Source organism: Episyrphus balteatus, chromosome 2 (assembly GCF_945859705.1).
Source record: "Episyrphus balteatus chromosome 2, idEpiBalt1.1, whole genome shotgun sequence".
NCBI classification, from domain to species: domain Eukaryota; kingdom Metazoa; phylum Arthropoda; class Insecta; order Diptera; family Syrphidae; genus Episyrphus; species Episyrphus balteatus.
The window spans coordinates 60,431,796-60,458,165 of NC_079135.1; the positions used below are offsets into that span (position 1 = coordinate 60,431,796).

At 30.8% G+C, this 26,370-nt stretch overlaps 1 protein-coding gene across 5 annotated transcripts in view; it reads left to right on the top strand.

Annotated features, from left to right (window-relative positions):
- The first annotated feature begins 217 nt into the window (after positions 1-217).
- Positions 218-26,370, top strand: part of LOC129912126 (proline dehydrogenase 1, mitochondrial) — a 246,369-nt gene continuing 220,216 nt past the window's right edge. Inside the window, exons 1-4 of one of the 5 annotated variants that reach the window (XM_055990252.1) lie at positions 218-364; positions 1,309-1,475; positions 1,545-1,801; positions 12,845-12,966. In XM_055990252.1, coding sequence (XP_055846227.1) covers positions 1,313-1,475; positions 1,545-1,801; positions 12,845-12,966 — 542 coding nt within the window. In that variant the 5' untranslated portion in view covers positions 218-364; positions 1,309-1,312. Of the gene's footprint in view, positions 365-475; positions 1,203-1,226; positions 1,802-12,844; positions 12,967-13,155; positions 13,278-26,370 lie in introns of those variants that run through there. The other 4 variants (XM_055990248.1, XM_055990249.1, XM_055990251.1 and 1 more) reach the window with 4 other exon arrangements.

Sequence of the window (26,370 nt, forward strand, 5' to 3'; positions counted from 1 at the left end):
TTTCCTATTTTTTTGAAAAAAAAAAAAATATTTAGTTTTTGGTTTGCCTTAAAGTTATTCGTTCATAAAAAATAAATTTTTTAAATTGTTCTTTCCTAAAATTTGAAAGATTCAAAAAGTACAATTCATACAATGCTGAAAGATGATTTTTCATCCCTGTATGACTACATAAAAACACAACTTCGCTACAGAAGACTTCACTCTACGTCTACCTCTACAGTACAGTTTGCAGCTACAGCTACAGACAGACAGTACAGAGTAGAGCATAAAAGTTCGACTCCCACAATCCACAAAGCGAATGGAATCATATTATACGATATTCAGTTCACTGAAAACTTTCATCTCGTGCGTTTGAATTTATCTGGTGTGTTGATTATTTTTGTTCGGAAAAATAGAAAAAAAATAAAGATTTTTTTACTTAAAACGTTAATTATAATAAATAGGGATGTAATTTTTTTTATTCTGACATTAGTTTTCCTTATTTTAAGGAAAGGGATTTATTGATTTATGTAATAGAACAAAAAAAGTCATTATGTAGTAACGACCGGCTTTCATTTTATTCTGTAAAGGGAATAGGTAGATTTTTCGAAGATTATATAATAACCATATTAGGTGATGAAACTACGAAAGCCAACGGGGTGTCGATATTATATTTTTTTCCGATTTTTGCACTTATTGCTGGTTACACGTGTATATCTAATTGTGTATCATTCTATTCAAATTGATGGAGCGATCTATATTGGTTTTTTTTATACAGTGTGCCGGTATATTATTAAAGTCGTCGGTTGTAATTAATTCTTCAATGTAGGGGTCGGCCTCGGCCGCAAGAATTCTAAGTCTGTTTGAATTTCTTTTTGGTGTTTTTCTCCCTAACTATCTACCTAATATGAATTTATTTTATTTGTTTTACATTTAGCATTGATTCTGATGCAAACTAATTTCAATTTTAAGTTTGACTGTCAATATAATAGGAAAACAACAAACAATTTTCATTTTTCATAATACCTACCAATTAACACAAATCCTTATCCTCGATATATGTATGTAATTTTTAGGAGGAAAGGATAAAATTGTTGTATAACTTTGACAAGAATAAAAAAATAAAACGCGATAGCGAAAAGAAAGGGAGTGAGAGGAAACGAGAGAGTGAGGCATTGTGATTTCTGACTGAAGTCTTGTAGGTAGATCATATACCTAAAAAAGTTAAGGAAAATTGTCTTCAGCGTAAAGCAAACTTGTGTTAATTTTTTTATTCGATAACAAATTTCAACAATTTAACGAATTAAAGAAGGATTTTAAAACTTTCAGTTTTATGATGGCGTTTTTGCGTTACATGTGCCGTCAACGCAAAGCAAGTTTTGTCTGCTGTCACAGTAAATACACTATTTCCAATAAAGACCACGATTCTACCTTATTCGCTTCAAATTGGAAATCATTACAAATTGAACAACCTAGAAGAGTCCTAAGCAGCCATAGTGAGAACAATGAGAATCTTGTAAAATTAAATAAAAAATGTTTGCAATCAATCATATGCCGGGATATAGTTTTTCATTCAGCTGGAATACTACGTCGAAATGTGCATTTGGATGCTCGTAAACTCTCTCAAGTTGATCAGAAGTTCACGAAAAGGCAGGAAAAAAAACTATCAACCCACTCTGCACCACCGCAACGTGATCCCTTAGACGTCAGTTTTAACGATCCCATTGCTGCATTTAAGAGTAAGACTACTGGCGAGCTCGTTCGAGCTTTGGTCGTGTATATAATTTGTTCCAGCCAGTATCTTGTTGAGCACAATATGCAGGTAAGTCTGACGGTCAAATTAAAGACCTTTCTAGAAAAAAAAAAAAAAAATGCGTTTATTATTTTGTACATCTTCATAATGTATTGAAGCTCGAGCTATTTTTTTTTTGTAGTCACAATTAAAGATTTTACTTTGCTGGAGGATTAACTATCTTTTGTGTACCCACATAATATTTTCCTAGAATCGATTTTTTAATAATCTGATTACTGCGCAGGTTTTTTTCTGTCGTCCTCGATTTAAATTGTTCTTACAAAGGATAATGATGGTAGTAGGTACCTACTGCTACTATGAGTAGTTTATCTAAAAAAAAAAAAAACATTTTATAAACATTACAGCCTATGTTGCTCACTGATTCTACTCAATCACTGATTCTACTCAATAAACGTGATTTCATGTCATTTTTTGTTGACTCCACTGAGATTGTCCTTTTCTTAGTTTTTAACTTTTTAATATCGTTTTCCTTCACTTCAATAAGATTGCCCTTTTCTTATTTTTGACTTTTTAATGTCGTTTTCCTTCAATCCAATGATGGGAGTACGCTTTGAGTACTTTTTTGAAGCTTTCTTCACGTCAGCATTTCTAGGGCCCTATTGCACCAACCACTTTGCAGTTTGCATTTTGCAAATTTGCACTTTAACTTTGCAAATTCTGTTGCACCAAACTCCAATTTGCAAAGAGGAAATTATTTTTTTGAAAAGTAAAACAAAAATTCCTTCTTTGCAAATTTTGTTGCACCAACCACCAATTTGCAAAGCACAAAGTACTTTTCTGAAAAGTGCAAAGTTTTGCAAATTTGCAGAGAATTCTTCAATTTCGTTGCACCAACCAAAAAAACTTTACTCTTTCCATATCAAATTCTGCAAAGTTTTGCAATAATAAAGACAAAATTTCATTTGCGGATGGCCATTTCTCGTGTAAAGTTCGGGTATATTAAATGATAATTTCAAATGAATCGCTTTGAATGACTTTTTGAAGATAGAGTATAGGAATAGGTACGTGAGAATGAATTTTGAAATTAGGAATAATTAACTATTATGAATATTTAACTATGGTTACTATGTGAAATGAAGTTGAAGTGGCATTATTAGAATTTGTTGTGTTCTTTTTACAAATCATTTAGGAATGATTTGTTGTTTGATAATGATAAACTGTCAAACGATTTTTTTTTTTTAGAATAATTCCAATTCCTTTATTATAACCGAAAATCATGTTTTTATTCAAAATAAATTTTCTCCTATCATTTCCAAAATACCATTTTAACTTAATTTTTCCGCTGATTAATAAAAGAAATACAAATGTTTGAATTGTCTTGAAAACCAAACATCTTATTTCTTAAATCAACAATTCACTAAACTCATGGAAGTGAGTTGGAAAAAGTTACGAATCGTGACTATTTGACACTTCAAAAGGAGTTTAGGAACCATTTCAAATACATAGTTAGAAATTGTAACTAAACAATAGACCATTTAGCTCGAGGAAATTATTTTTTTGAAAAGTAAAACAAAAATTCCTTCTTTGCAAATTTTGTTGCACCAACCACCAATTTGCAAAGCACAAAGTACTTTTCTGAAAAGTGCAAAGTTTTGCCAATTTGCAGAGAATTCTTCAATTTCGTTGCACCAACCAAAAAACTTTGCTCTTTCCATATGAAATTCTGCAAAGTTTTGCAATAATATGCAAAGACAAAATTTCGTTTGCGGATGGCCATTTCTCGTGTAAAGTTCGGTTATATTAAATGATAATTTCAAATGAATCGCTTTGAATGACTTTTTGAAGATAGAGAATAAGAATAGGTACGTGAGAATGAATTTTGAAATTAGGAATAATTAACTATTGGGAATATTTAACTATGGTTACTATGTGAAAAGAAGTTGAAATGGCATTATTAGAATTTGTGTGTTCTTTTTACAAATCATTTAAGAATGATTTGTTGTTTGATAATGATAAACTGTCAAACGATTTTTTTTTTTAGAATAATTCCAATTCCTTTATTATAACCAAAAATCATGTTTTTATTCAAAACAAATTTTCTCCCATCATTTCCAAAATACCATTTTAACTTAATTTTTCCGCTGATTAATAAAAGAAATACAAATGTTTGAATTGTCTTGAAAACCAAACATCTTATTTCTTAAATCAACAACTCACTAAACTCATGGAAGTGAGTTGGAAAAAGTTACGAATCGTGACTATTTGACACTTCAAAAGGAGTTTAGGAACCATTTCAAATAATTAGAAATTGTAACTAAACAATAGACCATTTAGTTCGATAATATAAACATAAGTAAACTATGGTAAAATAAAGAACACATCTCTGCCCTCTGCTTCATGGCCACTTAGCCTCCTCCAGAATTGCCAACCACCTTATTCAAAATTAACCGTCATTCAAAGAATGATTGCAATTTAAAGTTAAAATAATAAATAATGAAATTATATTGATATTAAATATTCTATTATTTTCTTCTTTAAACAAATTACAATAAAGCAACAGCCTAAGTATCTATAACCAACAAAATAACAAATGATAGAGTAAAGTACAACAAAATTTCATAAGATATCGTTGTTTAACCTTCCGATGACAACAGGGTGCTATACCACCCCAGGCTTGATTTTTCTTCCTTTGTTTTTTTACAATTATTGTTTTTTTTTTGTGAATATTCTATTTTCTGATTCTGTTGAACCCTATGAAGTGTTATGATCAAATATATAATTTTTATTATACCTAAAAGTATTTTTTTTTTTAATTTAATTTTAGGACAACCAAAAAGTGTGTTGTTATCGGAAGGTTAAGTAAAAAAAGAAGATTTCAACCTTTTTTAACAACGAAAAAAAGTTGAAACTAATTATTGCTTTACTTTGCAAATTTTCAAATTACGCAAAGTTCCATTTTTAGTTGTTGCAACGCCCGCACTTTTTGCTTTGCAAGAAAACATCAAAAATTGCAAAGTGCAACGTGGGGAACTTTTAATTTTTGGTGCAACACTTTGCACTTTTACTTTGCAGAAAAGTATTGTTTTGCAAAGTTGCAAAATGCAAAGTGCAAAGTAGTTGGTGCAATAAGGCCCAGATCTGCATTTAAAGGCGATACAGTATTTAAGAACCACAGATGTTGAATAGAGAGAAGATGAAAATGCAGAGATCTTCACAAATGCAGATTATAAGAAGATTATAGCGAAGACGAACATATTCGTCTTCATCAATGCCTCTCCTTCATCCTGTTTTGGAATGTATCTAAAAAAGGCCTATTTTAATTGGTCAATAGAATAGGTTCACCCACTTTAAAATAAGTTTGGGTTCAAAGAAACTTAGATTAGTGGGCGGGTTTTTTGGGGAGTAAAGTGAGGTTTATTTAAATATGTTTTAAGGGAAAATCAGACAGTCCAGAGGCCTCAGTTTCGAAGGAAAAATAAAAATCAAGTTTGTAGACCGAACAAAGTTAAGGTAAAATCGAGAAAAAATGAAAAAATCGTAGAACTATAAAAAAAACTATAGTAAAAATATGATACGAGGGGAAAAGGGCCTACAAATTAAAAGAAAAGGGCACTATCCTTTGGTTGGTATTCGATTCTTGCGTATTAAAATCTTAAATTAGATCTTCCCCTGCTAGTACTCTTAGGGCCGGTTTGTTCACAACCGATTATCTTTAATCAGGGATTATTCCAGTTGATAATCGTAGATATTGTTTGTTCACTACAATTGTAATTACGGATTTGAGATTTCTGTAATCAGCGGATTTTCCTCGATTAGCACCACTTAATCAAGGATTTACTGGAATTCTGTTTTTTCATCCACACATAGAGGAATTGCTTATACACTAAAACAAATTAGCCTTGTTGTTGTTTTCAAACAAAAACGAACGAAAACTGACATTAACATGAAGTTTCTAATTAAATAAAAAAAAAAACAAAAACTTTTTTGGCTGTCACGTAGAATAACTATTAAATATTTATTTTTCATTGAAATTGTAGCACTTCAGCTATGTACAAATATTCCTCCAAATCTGTATCCTTTCTCCAAAATGTCCTTTTTCTGCAAATTTTTTTTCTGCAATTTTTTCTTCTTACGTCTTAGAGAAATTCTTTTGGGCTTCTGCCGCTTTGACATACATACATATTTCTGAAAACATGTTCATAAATAAAAAAAATAAAATAAACAAAATACTATTAATGGTTGTTTGGGCGTTTTCGATTGGCTCTTCGGAAGCGTCTGGAATCATACAGAAGCCTTCTGTAAGTGTTTTATTCGCACAAAACTGACAGACAGAACGCTTCTCAGAAGAGAAATTCTCTTCTCGATTTAAAATCAGAAGCACTAATACATGAACACTAAAATGTCAACAAAAAAATACTCAATCATTCTTTTTCTGTTGTCATTCAAAAATTTAAATTAAATTAAAATTAAAATTAATAAAAAGATTAAAATGGGTATCTACCTTAATGCAGTGGAATGATTTTTTTTAACATTTTCTTCTTCCGTCGTTTGAAAAATAAAAATAATATCAATATTTGACATTTGAAATTTCACAAACACAAAAAAACAGCATTGAGTGGAATCGACTTGGCCTGTTCCATTCGATTTCAGAATGAGTGTATTCTTGAGTGAAACCAATCGAAAAGACATTAATTCTTGATAAAGTTTTGACAACAAAACTCGCAGATAGACTGGAAAATGGAATGATTTGTGGAAATTCCTTGATTTGTTAATCAAGGTGAAAAAAAGTGAACAAACGCTATTTGATTATCACGGATCCTTAATTACGAATTAAGCGAAAACCGTGATAATCAAATTGTAGATTTAACCCACTCTGAACAAATTGGCCCTTAGTCTTTCAACTGTAGAAAGATTGATGAAAAGTGCCCAAACCTTAAAACCAGGAAACTTCGTTAAAACCTCAAAGAATCGAAAATAGGTTGAATTTCGAAAAGTGTCACATGAGTTAAAAAAGAGATTTGCAGCGTGTGTGTTCTTTCCGAGGAATAAAATAAAATATGTGTGTCTTGGAAAGTTAAAATCATTTCTAATTTGATTTAGAAAGGGGTGAACTGCTTTTGCAGCGAGATTATAGCCATTAGATCGAAGTAATGGTTATAGTCGATATTCCGTATTTTGATAAGAATGGCCTTGATTTTCGGTCGTCTTGTTTCACTGAAAATTTATGCAAGCTCATTGTCAAAATGACTTATTTAGAGTTCAGTGATTTATTCGCATTCTTTACTTAGACTTTTCCGCAGGATAAAGAGGTATTCACACCGTCAGAACATCATCACTTAAAGTATTATTTGGCGCCTGGGGCTTAGATTTTTGAAAGATTTTAGGGTGAACTTCTTTTTTCACTTTTTTTTAAGCTACCAGAGGTTCCAATTTCGCTTGTAGGCGGTCTTACCTTAGTCATACATATCTGATGTTCTGGATTTTTTTTTATTTATCTTTATGACTCCTTCTTTCGTAGAAAATACTTTTGATTATTCACTTTTTAATATAAAAAAAGGACAAGTTAAAAATTTTTATGATCATACCAAAAGGCACCTATTTTATATGGCAAGTGTTGCCAATTTTACTTTTTTCATAAAACATAGCACAAAAACGGTCTTGTCCCCATAGGCGGGTTTTGGGTGTTTAACCCCCCCCCCCCCGAAATTTTTTTTCAGAAAATCAAAAGATACCTATATTATAAACATATACAAGTCTAATATGTGCAGCACTAAATGATTTGTTTTTGTATTTTAGTGATTTGATTACCTATATGAAAATCTCCCTTAAAATCACTACCAATTTTGCATCGTTGCAGAAGCTGTCGATGAAGTTTGTATAAAGGAAAACAAAAATTGCTTGGTCCATTACAAAGAGTTTTTATCTCTTTCACCATTTCCTTAAGCACTATGTTAACACCTTAAAATGCTCTTTTAAGAACCCTTTAAATAGGTACCACAAGTACTTATGCAGGGTTTTTGGTGCCGGGACTAAACTATGCTTTTTCAAAGGGTTTCGGTGGCCGAACTCGAATCCAAAGACGGACTTATTCGATCACATCTCGTGTTTGAAATATTACCCTTAAATCTATTTAAATCTTTCAGACATCTTTTCTACTGTCCGAAATATATTCAGTTGCTTATTACCCACTTTTGTTCTATGTTAACCTTAAATCCAGTATGTAAGCGAAAATAAATGTATCGATTTATTCAGAGACTGTAGTACCTACCAACGCTAGGAAATAACCTCGAAAACTGGTAAAAAGCGGTATTTTCGATTTTCTAACGGGAATATCTCCAAAACGCGATGTGATAGAATTTTTCTGAGTTCGGATTCGAGCTCAGCACATAAAAAACCTTTAGAAAAGTATATCTTGGTTTCTGTAACAAAAACCTTGTTGGCCATACTCAAAATAAAAAAAATGTGATTATACTTTTGCAATGGAAGAAAAACTTGTTTTTAATTCTTAAAAATTATAAGAGAAAGTAACGGGACATTTTGTTCTTCTCAATATTCTTGTTTTTTGATCCCCTTTAATAAAAAAAATAGTAGGGTGTCGCTGCAATACTCGGTTTTATATAAATAGCATTTTTATATGGTGCGATTATACTTTTGCAAAGCACTGTATTTACAACATTTCGTTATTGTTTTGTTTCAAATTATAAAATTAAACAATTTCAGTTTATTGTTAAATTTCAAAGTGAAGTATAACACTGGTCAACAAAATTAAACTTCTTTTTTGCTACAGAAACCAGGGAATACTCTTCTATAGGTTTTTTGTGTGCTGCTCGAAACCGAAGTCAGAAAAATTCGATCACATCACGTTTTTGAGATATTCCCGTTAGAAAATCGAAAATGCCGCTTTTTACCAGTTTTCAGGGTTATTTTTTAGCGTTTACTTATTTTTTTTTAAATTGAATTTGTAACAGTTTCTAAAAGAAAAGAAAAGTATACCCTGGTTTCTGTAACAAAAACCTTGTTGACCAGTGTAATTAGCTCATGTCAAACAACTTGGATTATTTAAAATTTTGGTTTTTAAGTATTGGTAATTTCATTTAGAACTCAATAGATAGAATGTACCTGTCTATTTTCTGCTACAAAATTTCAGTGCAAGAAAAAGTCCATTTTTCAATGTTTTATATATTAAATTGTACGAAATAATTTTTTTTATAGAAGCCTTAGAATGATTAAAATTTGTTTCTTAAAAAAAATTTATATCAACCAACTTATCACTTTTTGTACCTACAAAACTAGAGATGCCGCTGAATATTCGGTCATTTTTAAATTCGTTTACCGTAAGCAGGACTCTTTTAAACTTTTAACTACGAATTCCTCTAGTAAAAAATACTTAAAAAGGATATTGGCAAATGTTTCGCTTCTGCACAGTTCAAATGACTACTTGATTTAGCGGGATTTAGAATCGACTGCAGTTACATATAGTTGATACAAAGTATTGTGATTTCTAAAAAAAAAATTTGTTTGGTCTGAGCTTACACCTCCCCCCCCCCCGAAATGAAATCCTAGCTACGGCTATGGTCTTACCCCCACTTCCCCTATATCAATTGTAAAACTTATTAACGAACAAAATTCGCTTAAAATGACTAATTACGCCATAAATCCCAAAAATTTGGCCTAAAAAAATATTTAAAGGAAAAAAACATATACACTGCGCTTCACTTGAATAGAAACAACATTTTTTCTTTAAAAAATAGCGATTTTCGCTTTGGTGAGGTAACTTAGTAGATTTTTGGTTTTGCATTTTCAAAGAGGAACTTTTAACAAACAATGTTGTAAAAACAAAAAAACCCAAAACAGAAACCGTATGGCTACTAGTTGCGTTTTTTCGCATTACTTCACAAAAAACAGTGTTTTTTTTGCGTCACTTGAATAGAAACAAGCTCTTAAATTAGATAAAAATGATGAAAAATCACGGACAAAACTAATTTTAGTAAAGCAGTATTAAACTTTGACATTATTTGCAGATTATAACCAATTATGGGCTACGAGATACCACTAGGCACCACAGAAAATGCATAAATAGCAGGCAACATTGGAAATGCACTTGCACTATGCAAAATCGCGAACGAAATTGGAAAATTTGCCAAATTTGGATGAGAATATTTTTAAAATATCGTAAACTAGTGATTGAATAAAAAAATAAGACAGGTGAGACCCAAATCAAGAGCAGAGAAAAAAAATAATTTAAAAACTAGCTGCAATTTCCTTTACTTTGCCGCTAAAATCGGTCAAAAACGTGGTGTTAGTGCGATGGTAATGTGTAGGTTTGTTCCATCATGGAAGTTATTAAAGGAGCACAACATTAAAAAAGCCTCAAAATGCAGAATAACAACATTTTAAGTTCTACTAGGATTACAAAAAAGTTAACTATTTTATAGTTGCGTTCGAACTGAAAAGAAATGAGTAAAGAGTGGTTTTTTAGAGGAAAACATACCAACTCAGATGAACCACGTTAATATTAGTCCTATTTCATTGGTTTATGAAAGAATAACTTTTATCGCAAAGCCACCAAAGGGCACTAAAATGTGTTATAGTAATACGCTTTGTTTTATGATGTGCAATAGCAAAATTGAAGCTTCACGCTTCGAAAAAAGATGCAAACTTTTACAAAGAAATAATGGTAGAAGCTCTTGGGAAGTTAAGGAACGTGGAAAAACAACCGTCTCAGAGATTGCACAAGGATAGTTCCAGAAAAAACAACTCAATAGAAACAAAACAGATGCATTCCGGATGAAAACAAAAGTTTATTTCACTTATTCAATCCTTAAATTGTAGAAAATGTCATTTTCTTAATTTGTAAGAAGTTACCAAACACTTTTATCACTTTCTCCAATTAGGTCCACGATTGTGTACAGTACAAGTGCATTTTCAATGTTAAATTCTATTTATGCATTTTCTGTGGTGCCTAATGGTAGCTCTTAGCCCATAATTGGTTATGATGTGCAAATAATGTCAAAGTTTAATACTGCTTTACTAAAATTAGTTTTGTCCGTGATTTTTCATCATTTTTATCTAATTTAAGAGCTTTTTTCTATTCAAGTGACGCAAAAAAAAACACTGTTTTTTGTGAAGTAATGAGAAAAAACGCATCTAGTAGCCATACGGTTTCTGTTTTGGGTTTTTTTGTTTTTACAACATTGTTTGTTAAAAGTTCCCCTTTGAAAATGCAAAACCAAAAATCTACTAAGTTACCTCATCAAAGCGCCAATCGCTATTTTTTAAAGAAAAATTGTTGTTTCTATTCAAGTGACGCGCAGTGTAAATAAAAATCAGTCTTATTAATGGAAAGTAAGGCAACCAGTGAATAATTCAGGTTGGTTTAACAAAAAAACGATTTTAAAAATTTCCAAATAATGAAAATATTGTACAATGTGGTAAGGTTTTACAATTTTCTATTACAATTATGAATATTTTTAGTTTCGTGTTTCGAATCGGCCAGCTGCTGAGAATTCTAAGAATTATACAGTTGAGCCAATAAAGACCATCCTGTTCTTTACATTACACTGTACGTCGATTGAATAATCTGCCTTCAAAGAAAAAACAACTCAGAATTGTTTTCCATTAGTCCAAAATTATTTTGAAAAGCTATAATGAAAATCTTTTTTATTAAATTACTGTGGTAACTTTTAAACATTTAAATTAAAAATACTACAAACCTAAAACAAACGAATTTCAGAGTTTTGTTAAAAAAATTTTGCATATGAAAGTTAAATTTTTTTAAATGTTGTTTTAAAATTTATGCAAATATTAGGTATTATTTGAATGACGATGGGATACAAATTATCAGATGCTTTTCACTAGTTATTTAAGACTTCAAACAAAATTCGTCTTTGATTTCTTCAGATTTCGAGTATTTATCAGCGGTTAACGAAATTAAACCATTCTGTTATATTTTAGATTTTCTTAAATTGTTTCTCTAAGGTTATTTAGTTATCTAAGCTTGCTTAAATGTTTATTTTGCCTTTAGACAAGGTGTTATAAGTCATGACCCCGTGACCCCCCTCCCCCTTTTATACGCAGTTGTTCGGTGTCATTGAACGCGAACAAAAGTTGTTTTTACTAAATATGGAAAGTAAAATGTTAATGCAAATAAAAAACGGTTATTTGAAAACATTTAGAGAAAAAAGTTTGCTCTTGTAGGACATAGTTTTATATAAAAGCCGAAGCCTGTCTGGCGAGGTATCCAGTGTTTTTCTTGGAGGTACTCAAAGCTCTCAACTTACACTATGTATAAAATATCAAAGAATTTTTTAATGGTGGCAATGTAATGCCAAATTTATCGAAAACAGTTAAAAAATTAAAATCTTATAAATAAGTAGTTGTCGTGTTTTTCAATTTTCTCAGAAACTATAAGGCATAGAAACATATGTAAATGGTTTTCAGTGTCTGATCAGGAATCAATTGCGGCAGTAAACTTGCTTTTTTTTCACAATTTTTAACTTTGAATTCGATTATTTCAAAAACTATTGATTGAAATAACTTGATTTTAAATTTAAAACTAAGTGTAAAACTCTTTTGAAAAAGGTTCTTTTATAGTTTTAAGTGTTGCCATTGTTTTAAAATATTTTTTTTTTTAACATTTTTAGTCCTTTTTTAGAAAATTGCCCCTCCCTCGTCAACGGTGGGAATTGGGAGATAGACCACACATCCATAGTAAAAGGTGCTTATATTTGACTGTTCTACAAAATTCCGTTACTATTTTTCACCGCCTTAGTTTTCATACTCTTGCCGTTTTTTGTTGTTTGCAGTGTAATTTAGGTACACAGTTTTCAATAAAACAAGGTTTATGAACAACGTAGAAGAATATAATTTGTAATTTGAAGATCGGGGTTCTAGTCTCACCATAAAACCAATTCTATATGGTTTCTTACCTGTTACCAACAGCAAAGTAGAAACATTGTGACTATAAACTATTAATTGTTGCATTGGTTTATCAATAATTCTTACAATTTTTATAAAACTTTTTTTAATGCTATTGAATCTTGATTTAAAAAAATACGACAAAAAAAAAACAATAAATTTCCTTTCGGAAACATTTTGTCAAAATTTTATTAGCTTATGAAAGTGGCTCAAACGGTGCTTGGTACAAAATTATTTACCAAAATGATGCACGCAACATTTTATGGACATTTTGTTGCTGGTGAAGATGAAGTCAAAATTGTACCCACTCTAGAAAGGTAAATATTCTATATATTGAAATATATTACTTAAGATTTGTTTTCTTTTTTTCTTTCTTTCATATGTTATAATCTGCATTAAAAAAACCGCATATTGCTTTTTAAATTATTCAATGCGTGATCTTACTTATACATATATTTGAAATTTCAAAAACTATTTGGTTCCTTTTAAATAAACATAATCATAAGTTAATGAGAATCTCCCGTGCACTGTTGGGTGGGAGACTATTTGAGCTACTCATGAAGTCAACATTTTATGGACATTTTGTTGCCGGAGAGAACCGCCATACAATTGTTCCCACATTGGAAAGGTTTTTTTATTTATTGATGTTTTTTGTTATTCGTTTCATTTATATTTTGTATTGTACTCTTATGTTTTTATCTAAAATCATTACATTTGTAAACAATTTTAAACTTATTTTCTAATTAAGGTTTATGATTAATTATTCACCATTATTCATATCATTCTAATTTATCTTTTCATTTTTATAAACTTTTAATATACATACATATGTAATGTACATATGTATGTAATGTTCATATGTATGTATGTATGTATACTAGATGTTAGAAAAAAAGGTGAGTCCAAATTATAACCTCTAAGTCTAAATTACATCGGTTTGTTACAATGCTTTGAGAACCCGATTCCGTACGGCTAGTCGCGCACATTCAACTTTTAGACTCTCAACTGTTTGGTTTCAAAAATGAAATACACGGTTTTGTTTAGGACCCCGCGCAAATGCAGAAACTATTTCGTCGTCGCACATAGGGGTATTCAACTCCAAAACCCGCTCATATAACTTTTTTGCGAAATGTGGAGTTGAGAAGTGATTTTTTGTTTGGCTATTCTTAAATACCCACGGAATAATGTCCCGTATTTTTTTTGTTTTTATGCATGCACTTAGCCACAGCATCAGTTGAAAGTCATTGATTGTAATCCTTTAATGTGGTTCAGTTGTTTTATGTGAAAAATTACATTGGCAATAATAAAATTTTTTTTTTGTTTCTATTGTTTTACATAAAATTTTTGTTTTGGATGTTTCAGTTGCAGGTGTGTACTTTATTTAAAAAATATATTTGTTGTACTTGAAGCTTTAATTTATTGTTAAATTAATTTATTTTAAATGTAATTAAAAAGACAGTTATTTTTTTAATTTCTGCTTTTTCAATGGACCTTTTGTTATATCATTCGGTGTTATTCGGTAACATTTTTGGTATGATATTAAAGAGGAAGATGTCAAAAAGCAAAAACAAAAAAAAACGTCTGCCCGTTTTTGCCCGTCTAGCTTTTATCGACTTTTATGTGAACCTTGTTTTGTGAAAACTATTGACTGTTTTAGTTAAAAAATTTTTTTTTTTGACGAATTGATATTTTATTATCAATTAAACAAATATAACCGTGACATTTTAACTATCAAATATTTATTGATATTGAAAAATATCAGAATTCAATATTTTTTTTTAAGTGTATCCAAAAATTTTTTTTATACCTAAAATCATTAGAAAAAAGCTCTTTTACTGTTAATTATTGGTTTTAGTCAAGTACAACTTCATTAAGCAAAAAAAATTCTCATGAGCGGTTTTTGAAGGTAAATACCCCTATGTGCGTCGGTTGGATCAACTAAACGATTTGAGTTTTATCACAAACTAAACGGTTGAGCCCAATCAGTTTTTTAGTTTGTGTCGTATGTAACTAGATAGTTGAACAATTTTGCATTAGTGCAAGAGAGAACAAAAATGTAGTCAATATTTTCCTCTCACCCATACTTTCGACAGAAGAGATCCCCCCATCATAAACAAAAAATACCAAGACTGGAAACTTTCGTACGTCTTTCCCCCCGAAACCCTTTTGTGTACCGTGTTGTCTGTGAATATATGTGAAAGCCACCACGTTGGTAAATGACGTTAACACTCACACATTAATAGATTCACGACATTCAACACACATCGAACACGAACACAACGATAAGTTCACGACATTCACCACACCTCGCAGCTTGTAGGCAAACGTCAGTTGACCGCCGAGTTTCCAGTCTTGGTATTTTTTGTTTATGCCCCCCATACATAACAATTGTAGTGGCCGATTGAGAGGATTAAAAAGTTGATCAGACTGCAAAACCATCCTGTATCCAGCGTTGCCAACCCATATAGGCAAAATTGTGCCTCACTTGAAAAAAAATTATGCCTTTTCAAATAAATTATGCCTCAATTTAAATTTCTTAGTTTATGGTTAAAAAATTATTATATACAAAAAGTACACAAGTACACAAAACGAAATGTTTATTTAATCAATTTATACATTAAGGGCCAATTTTTCAATAGTCAGATAAACCTCAGATAGAGATTATTCCTAGGAATAAAATTTTTTATATTGAAATTTATTCTTCTGATAGTCTAACGGAGGATTGAAAAATCGGGGCTAAGGCAACTTATTTGTCACGTAACGGAAACTTATTTTCTTCGAAAGGAGTTTTCAAGACGTTGCTTCATATAATTGGAAGAAATTAGCGGCCAATTTTTTTCACCAATAAAAAATATTAACCTATTTGCAAGCGTTTTAGACCTTTTTACAGCAACAAAATTAGATTCTTTTCTAGTAAAAGTGATTAGTGTGAAAAAAAAAATTCTTCGAAAAATTAAACACTACCAAGAGTTAAATGGTAAAAACAAATTCTGTAGATAAAATTTTGAACAACCTTTATTTAGAAGATATAGAAAATATTAGTTTTTAGTCTTTTTATCAAAATATTTAAAAAATTATAACAAACTTTTAAAATATAAATCAAGAGTAGAATGAAAAAAATTATGCCTTTTTGGCATAAAATAAGCAATGCCTTAGCTAATAAAATTATGCCTAAAAGGCATGATTATGCCTCAGTTGGCATCGCTGCCTGTATCCTACAAAATTCATAAACAAAAAATACCAAGACTGGAAACTCGGCGGTCAACTGACGTTTGCCTACAAGCTGCGAGGTGTGGTGAATGTCGTGAACCTATCGTTGTGTTCGTGTTCGATGTGTGGTGAATGTCTTGAATCTATAAATGTGTGCGTTTTAACGTCATTAACCAACGTGGTGGCTTTCACATATATTCACAGACAGCACTGTACACAAAAGGGTTTTGGGAGGAAAGACGTACGAAAGTTTCCAGTCTTGGTATTTTTTGTTTATGACAAAATTCAACCTACCTGTGCGCACTCTCAATAAAATAGTTTCTTGATGATGTTTATGTATTAGTGCAGCTTCTGAAGAGTATTTAAGTCTGTTCACTGACGCTGTGCTGGACTGTATTAGGCAGAAAAGTACAGCTTTTTGCTGTACATTGAGATTTTTTCTGTGCTGAACTGTTCTAGTTTCCTGTTCATTGACAAAACTAGAACAGTTTAGAACAGGATTTTCTGTTCTTGCTTTTGAGTCAGATCAGGTTAGAACAGATGCGTGAGAAGTGTCAAAAGCAAAGCTGTCATTTTTTATTTTTGTTTTGATTTAATTGTGCGAATATTTCTCGGGTGCTCGTGGTTTTTCTAACTAAAAACAATTTTTCATTATATTTTCCGCAGTAAAAACTCAAAAAATAAATAAAACTAACGAGAACCGATAAGCAAAAAATTCATATAATTTACAATTTGTTTTAGTTTTTTTTTTTATTTTGACAATGACTGTTCTAACTTGATCTGACGTTTCTCACCAAACTGTGCTGTCCTGTCCTGTTCTGATCTAGAAAAAACCTCGCTGAACATACTTTTTATGTTCTCATTTTTTTTCAAACAAGAATGTCAGCGTTTTCCAGTTGTACCAAAAAACACTGATGGCAAGCAGTGCTGCACTGGTTTAAATCATACAATTTCGCCATGAATCCGTTTTTTCTCCTCTAATTCATATTTGTTTTTCTTTTACAATTTTTTCGCGCGTATATTGATTGAAAAATTTCTTTAAAGTGGTAAATTATTCAAAAGATAGAAAGATACTATCTTCTCATAAATTGAAAGTGAAACAGTATAATTTATTTTGTTCATGAAAGAAGAGAACAAGTGCATTGTTTCAAGAAAATGTAGGCAAACTACAGTTGACCGCCGAGTTTCCAGTCTTGGTATTTTTTGTTTATGGCCCAACCCATCGACAAACTACATTTACCAAGACTAGAACCTGAGCGGTCAAATGACGTTTGCCTACAAGCTGCGAGGTGTGTTGACTGGTGAATGTCGTGAATCTATCTATGTGTGAGTGTTGGAGGTGTGGTGAATGTCGTGCGGTTTAACGTCATTTACCACAGCGCACAGTGTGTCGAGCCCATACAAAAGTTTATCATGAATACTTGCAGCCAAGTTTTTGGAGTTTTAATACCTTTTTTTATGTTTTTATGTCAGGAATAGAAAAAAAAGTTACAAATTAACAAATTTAACAACCTATTACTTTTTTTTTAGTATAATTTATGAAATTAACATTTATTGAAGAAGCCACTTGTGAGCAAAATTATTTTTTTTTTTGGTATATAAACAAAAATATACTTTTCGTAAGGTTTTTGGTGTGCTGAACTCGAATCCGAAGTCGAATCATATCACGTTTTTGAAATATTCCCGTTAGAAAATCTGAAATGTCGTTTTTTTTAACTGTTTTTGAGGTTATGTTCTTGAACGTGGTGATTTATTTTTAATAAATTTGTGACAGTTTTTTCAATATCTTTTTTCTACTTTGAGAAATCTTAAGTTGAAGTCAACTTGTTTTGTTTATCTTCTCTATACAAAAAAAATCGTAGGTTTATTTGCGTTTCATAGCAAATCTCGAATAGTTTTTTGTCAATCGCTTTCAAATTTTGAAATAACGTTTTATTTGCATTTTCGTAAATTCTTATATCGGCGAGGTTGGTAAATACAGCTATAATACACAGTAGAGCGTGGCCGGGTCAAGTAATTATATTAAAAATTTAGTATGCAGAAAAATATAATTTTTTTCGTGTTGAAAACAATACTTAAAATATTTTTAATTACATAAACAGCTTTTTGTTACTTGTGTATGGTTAAATATTATTAAATACATCGATTTTTTCATTTTTGTGATCCCCTTGAAGCTGTTTTTCAAAAAATTAATTATTTTGAGTACTTGGCTCGTAGCACATAAATGTGAATATCTCTGGTAATCGCAAACAGAAGCACACCAAACTTTGCCAATATTAAGTATAGGCCTTAGGCAAAATAATATAAATTATATATATAAATTATCGATATGATTTTGTATGTTTTTTTTTTTAATTAAGTTTAAAAATTAATTTTTTTCTTTTTTGGCCATTTATCAAAGAAATTTTAATAACTCATATTTATATAATTTTATAAATTTAATTTTTTTTTTGTTATACGTTTTACAACAACACTCAAATAAACAAAATAACATTAACAAAATTTTTCAAACATTCACCAAACGTGAAATATACACTCTCAAAGATTCGCATAAATTCCTGAAAATATTTTCGATTTCCGAGGTACTCATGTTTCGGAGCTTATTTTGAATACATAACCTGGGTTATTTTCTAAGATAAATATGTTTTCATATGAGTTGACACTTCTAAATTATATTTTAATAGCAAAAATATTAATTTTTAACAAAAAAAAAGTGATTTATCATAAGAGGACGACACACTGTGCAGCGGTGGCTTCCACATATATTCACAGACAACACTGTAAACAAATGGGTTTTGGGGGGAGAGACGTATGAAAGTTTCCAGTCCTAGATTTATTTATTTATTTCAACACGTTAAATACTAAAGGGCCCAACCCATAGAATCCGTCGCGTGCGTTACGTCGAAGTTTTCAACTGACAACCCGATAAAATACACACGTTCTTATGAGAATCGACCCATACATGACGGACTCAACTAATGCGTTTTATGGGTCGGTTTTCATAAGAACGTGTATATTTTATAAAGCTGTCAGTTAAATCCGTCGACGTAAAGGATGCGACGGATTGTATGGCCCTTAACGCAGTCCTGGTATAGTTTGTCGATGGCCCAACCCATTGAAGGGCCCAACCCATAGAATCCGTTGCGTCCGTTGCGTCGAAGTTTTCAACTGACAGCTAGATAAAATACACACGTTCTTATGGGAAGCAACCCATAAGCGACGGATCGGACGGAGGCCGACGGATTCGACGGAAGAAGTATATAAAACCTCATTAGTGATAGACAAAAAAATCTGGATTATATCAGTTACTATAGCGTATGGAAGTGAAGTGTGGAATATGATTTTAATTTACAGATCTGAAACTCTCAGTGTTATTCAATTTTTTGATGTTCTTAATGAATGGATTCCCAAAAACATAAATGAAAATGAATATTTTGTAATAGCTGGTGATTTTAACATAGATTACTTTAACATAAATAATTATGAATTGAATCATGTAAAGCAATTTGAATATCTTATTGGTCTTCAACAAATAGTTAAAGAACCAACCAGGATAACACAACATTCAAAAACACTTATTGATTATGTGATGACTGACTTTACCCTTAGAGCAGATGTTAAAGTGCGAAATGATTGGAAAATGTCTGATCATGAATCTTTGTTCATTAAAATTTATACAAGACTGTCAGTTCCTTGCAAACCAAACACAATAAAGTATGTGAAATATGAAAAAAATAAATTTATAAATGAATTCAAAAACTGTTTTAATGAAAATGCGGAGGATAATTTAAATGACTATTCAGTGAAATTTGAGGCAGCAATAAAGAATTCTTTATTAAAATTAACTAAAAATATAATAGTAGATAAAAAGTGTGCGGAGTGGTATGATGATGAATTGATGATTTATAGATCCGAAAAAATTCGTTTACATGATAGGGCAGTTTTCACTAACCTTTTGGAAGATTGGAATATTTATAAAATCTCGAGAAATTCTTATAAAAATATGTGTGTTCAGGCAAAGAAAAAATACATCGAATCCAAAATAAATGAAAAGGCTGGCGATCAAAAGGGTATGTGGAAAGTATTAAAAAGTCAAATATTCAAAGATCAAAAAAGTACATTTAACAATTTGGAAATAAATGGGACTATTTTGAAAAGTAATATCGATATTGCGAATGGTTTAAATAATTTTTTTATTGAAAGTGTTTTAGAAATAAACAGTAATATTCCAAGTGTTCAGTACACTGACAATTTTGCCTTGTATGATGATGCATTTAAGTTTGAGCAAATTGATGAGCAAATACTTGAAGCGACGGTGAAATCAGTAAACGCAAAAAATGATAGCTATGGTTTAAACTGTAAAATGATCCTCGAATGCAAAGAAATCATTTTTCCTCCACTCCTAAAAATAATAAACTCATCGCTAAATGAAGGGTCGTTTCCTGAAAGTTGGAAAGTTGCTGACATTGTGCCGGTAGAAAAAGTTAAAAACGCTAATAGTCCTGAAGATTGGAGGCCAATAAATATGTTACCTACATATGAAAAAATAATGGAAGTCATAGTCTGTAAACAACTTACATCTTTTATTGAAGAAAGGACAATTATATGCGTTGAACAGTCCGGTTTTCGACGAGCCCATTCGTGTGAAACGTCTATTAGTTTCGTTATAAATGAGTGGAAAAAGGAAATGGAAAAGGGTAATACAACTTTGGCTGTTTTCTTAGATTTCAAACGAGCGTTCGAAACAATAGACCGAGAAATATTAATTAAAAAGCTTTATAAATACTAGCCGACCCAGCCCTCGAAATTCGAGTGCCAATTTCTTTATTTTTTTGTTATTTGCAACAATTTTGAACACAATAATACCAAAATAGTTTCTTTATTTTTTATAGTATTTGTTGTTGATTTCTTACGATTAACTAAACTTTTTACACATGAATATATAATATACCTACTTTTTGATATATTTTAAGCCTGATTTAGATATTGTTGAACTACGTTTTAACTACGCTCAACTACGTAAAAAAAAGTATCGAAAAAGAAAATGCAAAGTGTAATCTCCTTAAGGGCATTGTGTTTGCACCTTGCATTTCAATTCAATTCAACCTGTTTCATGTTCCATTCGTTCAAATTCCATCCGTCAATCATTCAACCTCCACCAACTTCACTCAAATTTGTCATTCACACCATTTTTTTTTTTTTTTTTCATTTAGCTTGTAGGAACATGAAAACAGACCGAGTTCTTTTTGCGATTGTGTATGTGTCCTTTGACAACAATTTTAACACGTACGTCAATCTGAAATCAAAACAACTTCTGCAAAATAAAACCAGAGATTCCTTTGATCAATAATTTTGTTTATTTTCTTCGGTAATATAGATTTATTTTAATCAGAATCAAAGGGAAATTGCAGATATTATTAAGATCTGAGTGAAGATGAAGTAGAAAGTTAATTATTTTGGCCGTATGCTGTCGTTTTACAGAGACAAAATATCCTGAAGACAATCACGGGAAGAAAAGTCACAGTAATTTGACTTTTTCACAATAACTATGCCAGGAAAAAATATGGTTTTTTTTTTATTTATTTTATATTTTTCCGCAATAAAAAAACGATATTCAATTAGAATTTACTCTTTATTTGAAGTTGGTGTTCTCAAATTAACAATACGAAAAAAACTTTCAGCTTGACGTTTGAGAAATGTCAAATCTTCCAGGAAAATTTTAATGAATGCGTTCAGACACTTAATAATGATTAAAGATATGTTCACATTTATTAAAGGTGCGTTCAGGTGTAGATCTTCATAATATACAGTAGTAAAAAGGTAATCCGTGGTACTATGCGGTGAGAAGCGACATTTTTTAATCAAACAAATCAATTCTTAAGGCATTACCACGACAACTGCGGCGCACAACAACGTTTTTTTTATGTTAAAGCCATAACAACAATGACCTAAAAAGTGAAAAAGTGGGAAATTTACAAAATTAAATTTTTTTTTATTTCTTTCTAGCAATATTTGTTTTTTTTTTAATTTTTGGAAAAAACTACCAAACATTTTTTTTGAAACCAAAAAATAAGCTTTTTGCATCATTATTTTTTATTTTGTCGTCGTAAAAACTGTCATAAAATGAGTTTGAATCTATCACTTTTTGACTTTTTGCAAAAAGTTGCCGTTGTAGTTATACTTTTAAAGCCTTGAGGCTTAACTACAATGACCTAAAAAGTGGGAAATTTACAAAAGTAAAAAAAATTTATTTCTTTTCAAGCTCCATTTGTTTTTGGAAAAAACTACAAAAATTGTTTTTCAAACCAAAAAATAAGCTTTCTGCATCATTATTTTAAATTTTTTGGTCGAAAAAACTATCACAAAATGAGTTTGAAAATGTTGACTTATTGACTTGCATTATTTGCATTAAGTGGCTTTTAACTACATTGGCTCAAAAAGTGAAAAAGTACAAAAGTGACAATTTTCAAACGCATTTTTGTATGGTTCTTCGGGCTAGAAAATTAAAACAAAAAATGCGAAAACCATATTTTTTTGTATAAAAACAATTTGTTAAAGGCATAACTACAATGGCCTAAAAAGTGAAAAAGTGGGAAATTTACAAAATTAAAAAAATTTTATTTCTTTCTAGCGCTATTTTTTTTTAGAAAAAAACTACAAAAATTGTTTTTTTAAACCAAAAAATAAGCTTTCTGCATCAATATTTTTAATTTTGTGATGGGAAAAACTGTCACAAAATGAGTTTGAAAATGTTCACTTTTTGACTTTTTGCAAAAAGTGGACGTTGTAGTTATACCTTAACTCTTTTTTACAAAATTTTCAAATTCATTTTTTGACAGTTTTTCTTACCTTAAAATCAAAAATAATGATGCAAAAAGCTTATTTTTTGCTTTAATAAACAAAAACAAATAGCGCTAGAAAGAAATAAAAAAAATTTAATTTTGTAAATTTCCCTTTTTTTCACTTTTTAGGTTATTGTAGATAAGGAACAAAAAAGACGTTTTTGTTAGTTTTCCCTGAACCTCATAAGAAAAACGCTTTGCCATGCGGCGATAAAATATTAGTGCCTTTTATGCAAAAATGTAAACGTCTAAAAGTGAAAACTTGGTAAAATGGTAAAGGAACTGTCAAAGTCAGCTATTACATGAAGCCTCAAGAGGCTTGACTCTTTTTTCGAAATTTCTTTTGATAACACACCCACAAAAAAAAAAAAATTCTGACCTGGGGTTGCGACTAAGTTTTTCATATAGTTTTTGGGTAGCTGAAACCGAATCTGGAGTCCGTTTTGCCCCATCACGTCAGGTTTTCGAGATAACATAAAAAAATGTCACGAAAACAAAAATTTTTTTCTCTGATCTGGATATGCGAATATGTAAATCATTTAGTTTTTGGATCACTGAATCCAGATTCGAAGTCAATTTTGCATTATCACGTCAGGTTTCTGAGATATCCTCAAAAAATGTCAAAACCAAAAAAAACTAAATTTCTTATTTGGGGTTGCGTCTAAGTTTTTCATATAGTTTTTGGGTTGCTAAAACCGAATTCGAACTCTATTTTTCCGTATCATGTCAGGTTTTTGAGATATCCTCAAAAAATGTCAGATAAGAACTTTTTTTTGAGTTTAGACATTTTTTGAGGATATTTCAAAAACCTGACGTGATACGCCAAAATAGACTTCGGATTCGGTTTCAGCGACCCAAAAACTATATGAAAAATTTAGTCGCAACCCCAGGTAAAAACTTTGTTTTTTTTGGTTTTGACATTTTTTTGAGGATATCCCAGAAACCTGACGTGATAGGGCGAAATTGACTTCGAATCTGGATTCAGTGATCCAAAAACTATATGATTAACATATTCGCACATCCAGATCAGAGAAACAAATTTTTTGTTTTCGTGACATTTTATGAGGTTATCTCGAAAACCTGACGTGATGGAGCAAAACGTAATTCGGATTCGGTTTCAGCGACCCCAAAAACTATATGAAAAATTTAGTCGCAATCCCAGGTCAGAACTTTTATATTTTTTTTGTGTGGCTGCCCTACTAACAATTTTGCTTCTATAATGCTTTAAAGAAGCAACAATTGCATCTGTAAAGCTTTATAGAACCAAAATTGTTTGTCGGGTGTGTAATCATTCTGTGAGGCGCGTACTATTACACGATGCCTCTTGAGTCAAGGACTCAAATTTGACATTTATCTTTTGAATTAAAATTTGTTGTTGTTGTATTGCACCAAGAAGCAAAAAGAAATGTGAGGGAATGTTGAAAAAAGAAAAAGTGGAAAAAGAAACGTCAAAAAAGAGTCTCGGACTCACGACCCACGACTCTCCGGTCGGATAATTTTTTCTTTCATCTTTTTTCTCTTTTGCACTCATTATGTTTAAAAAGAGTCGCGCCTCTTGAGGCTTCATGTAATTGCTGACAAATTCTTATGTTCTTTCAAGAGAGAAAAGGACGAAAATAGATTTCATTGGTATCAAAAGTGTTTACAAAAGTAATAGACTTGATTTTAATAGAATTCGATTTTAACAAAAAAATTCATGGTAATAAAACAAACATCTTACTTTCTAAACTTAGATAACTAAAACAATGAAAGTTAACCATAGTTTACGTGCGATCTTAAAACAACGCACCAATGTGAACCCACCTTAATGTTTTTTGATTTTCGCTGAATGCTTTCATTCATTCATTCAGTCATGAATGACATTTCATTCCAGTCGATTGGAAATTTTCCAATAGAATTCCAGTTGTTTTTGTTTTTGTTTTTTTTTTTTTATTTTGTATCGAATTTTAATTTGTTTAATTTCCTTATTTCGGTTAATAAAAAGTAAAAAAAAATGTGATTCTGCACATCTACGCGTCATTCTCTTTCGTTCCGTGTATAATTTATGCCCCTTCGGTTTTTGGGGGCCCGGTAATTTGTACCACAAAAACTATGCTCGCCGTTTAATTATATGATTATATATATAAATTATCGATATGATTTTGTATGTTTTTTTTTTTAATTAAGTTTAAAAATTAATTTTTTTCTTTTTTGGCCATTTATCAAAGAAATTTTAATAACTCATATTTATATAATTTTATAAATTTAATTTTTTTTTTGTTATACGTTTTACAACAACACTCAAATAAACAAAATAACATTAACAAAATTTTTCAAACATTCACCAAACGTGAAATATACACTCTCAAAGATTCGCATAAATTCCTGAAAATATTTTCGATTTCCGAGGTACTCATGTTTCGGAGCTTATTTTGAATACATAACCTGGGTTATTTTCTAAGATAAATATGTTTTCATATGAGTTGACACTTCTAAATTATATTTTAATAGCAAAAATATTAATTTTTAACAAAAAAAAAGTGATTTATCATAAGAGGACGACACACTGTGCAGCGGTGGCTTCCACATATATTCACAGACAACACTGTAAACAAATGGGTTTTGGGGGGAGAGACGTATGAAAGTTTCCAGTCCTAGATTTATTTATTTATTTCAACACGTTAAATACTAAAGGGCCCAACCCATAGAATCCGTCGCGTGCGTTACGTCGAAGTTTTCAACTGACAACCCGATAAAATACACACGTTCTTATGAGAATCGACCCATACATGACGGACTCAACTAATGCGTTTTATGGGTCGGTTTTCATAAGAACGTGTATATTTTATAAAGCTGTCAGTTAAATCCGTCGACGTAAAGGATGCGACGGATTGTATGGCCCTTAACGCAGTCCTGGTATAGTTTGTCGATGGCCCAACCCATTGAAGGGCCCAACCCATAGAATCCGTTGCGTCCGTTGCGTCGAAGTTTTCAACTGACAGCTAGATAAAATACACACGTTCTTATGGGAAGCAACCCATAAGCGACGGATCGGACGGAGGCCGACGGATTCGACGGAAGAAGTATATAAAACCTCATTAGTGATAGACAAAAAAATCTGGATTATATCAGTTACTATAGCGTATGGAAGTGAAGTGTGGAATATGATTTTAATTTACAGATCTGAAACTCTCAGTGTTATTCAATTTTTTGATGTTCTTAATGAATGGATTCCCAAAAACATAAATGAAAATGAATATTTTGTAATAGCTGGTGATTTTAACATAGATTACTTTAACATAAATAATTATGAATTGAATCATGTAAAGCAATTTGAATATCTTATTGGTCTTCAACAAATAGTTAAAGAACCAACCAGGATAACACAACATTCAAAAACACTTATTGATTATGTGATGACTGACTTTACCCTTAGAGCAGATGTTAAAGTGCGAAATGATTGGAAAATGTCTGATCATGAATCTTTGTTCATTAAAATTTATACAAGACTGTCAGTTCCTTGCAAACCAAACACAATAAAGTATGTGAAATATGAAAAAAATAAATTTATAAATGAATTCAAAAACTGTTTTAATGAAAATGCGGAGGATAATTTAAATGACTATTCAGTGAAATTTGAGGCAGCAATAAAGAATTCTTTATTAAAATTAACTAAAAATATAATAGTAG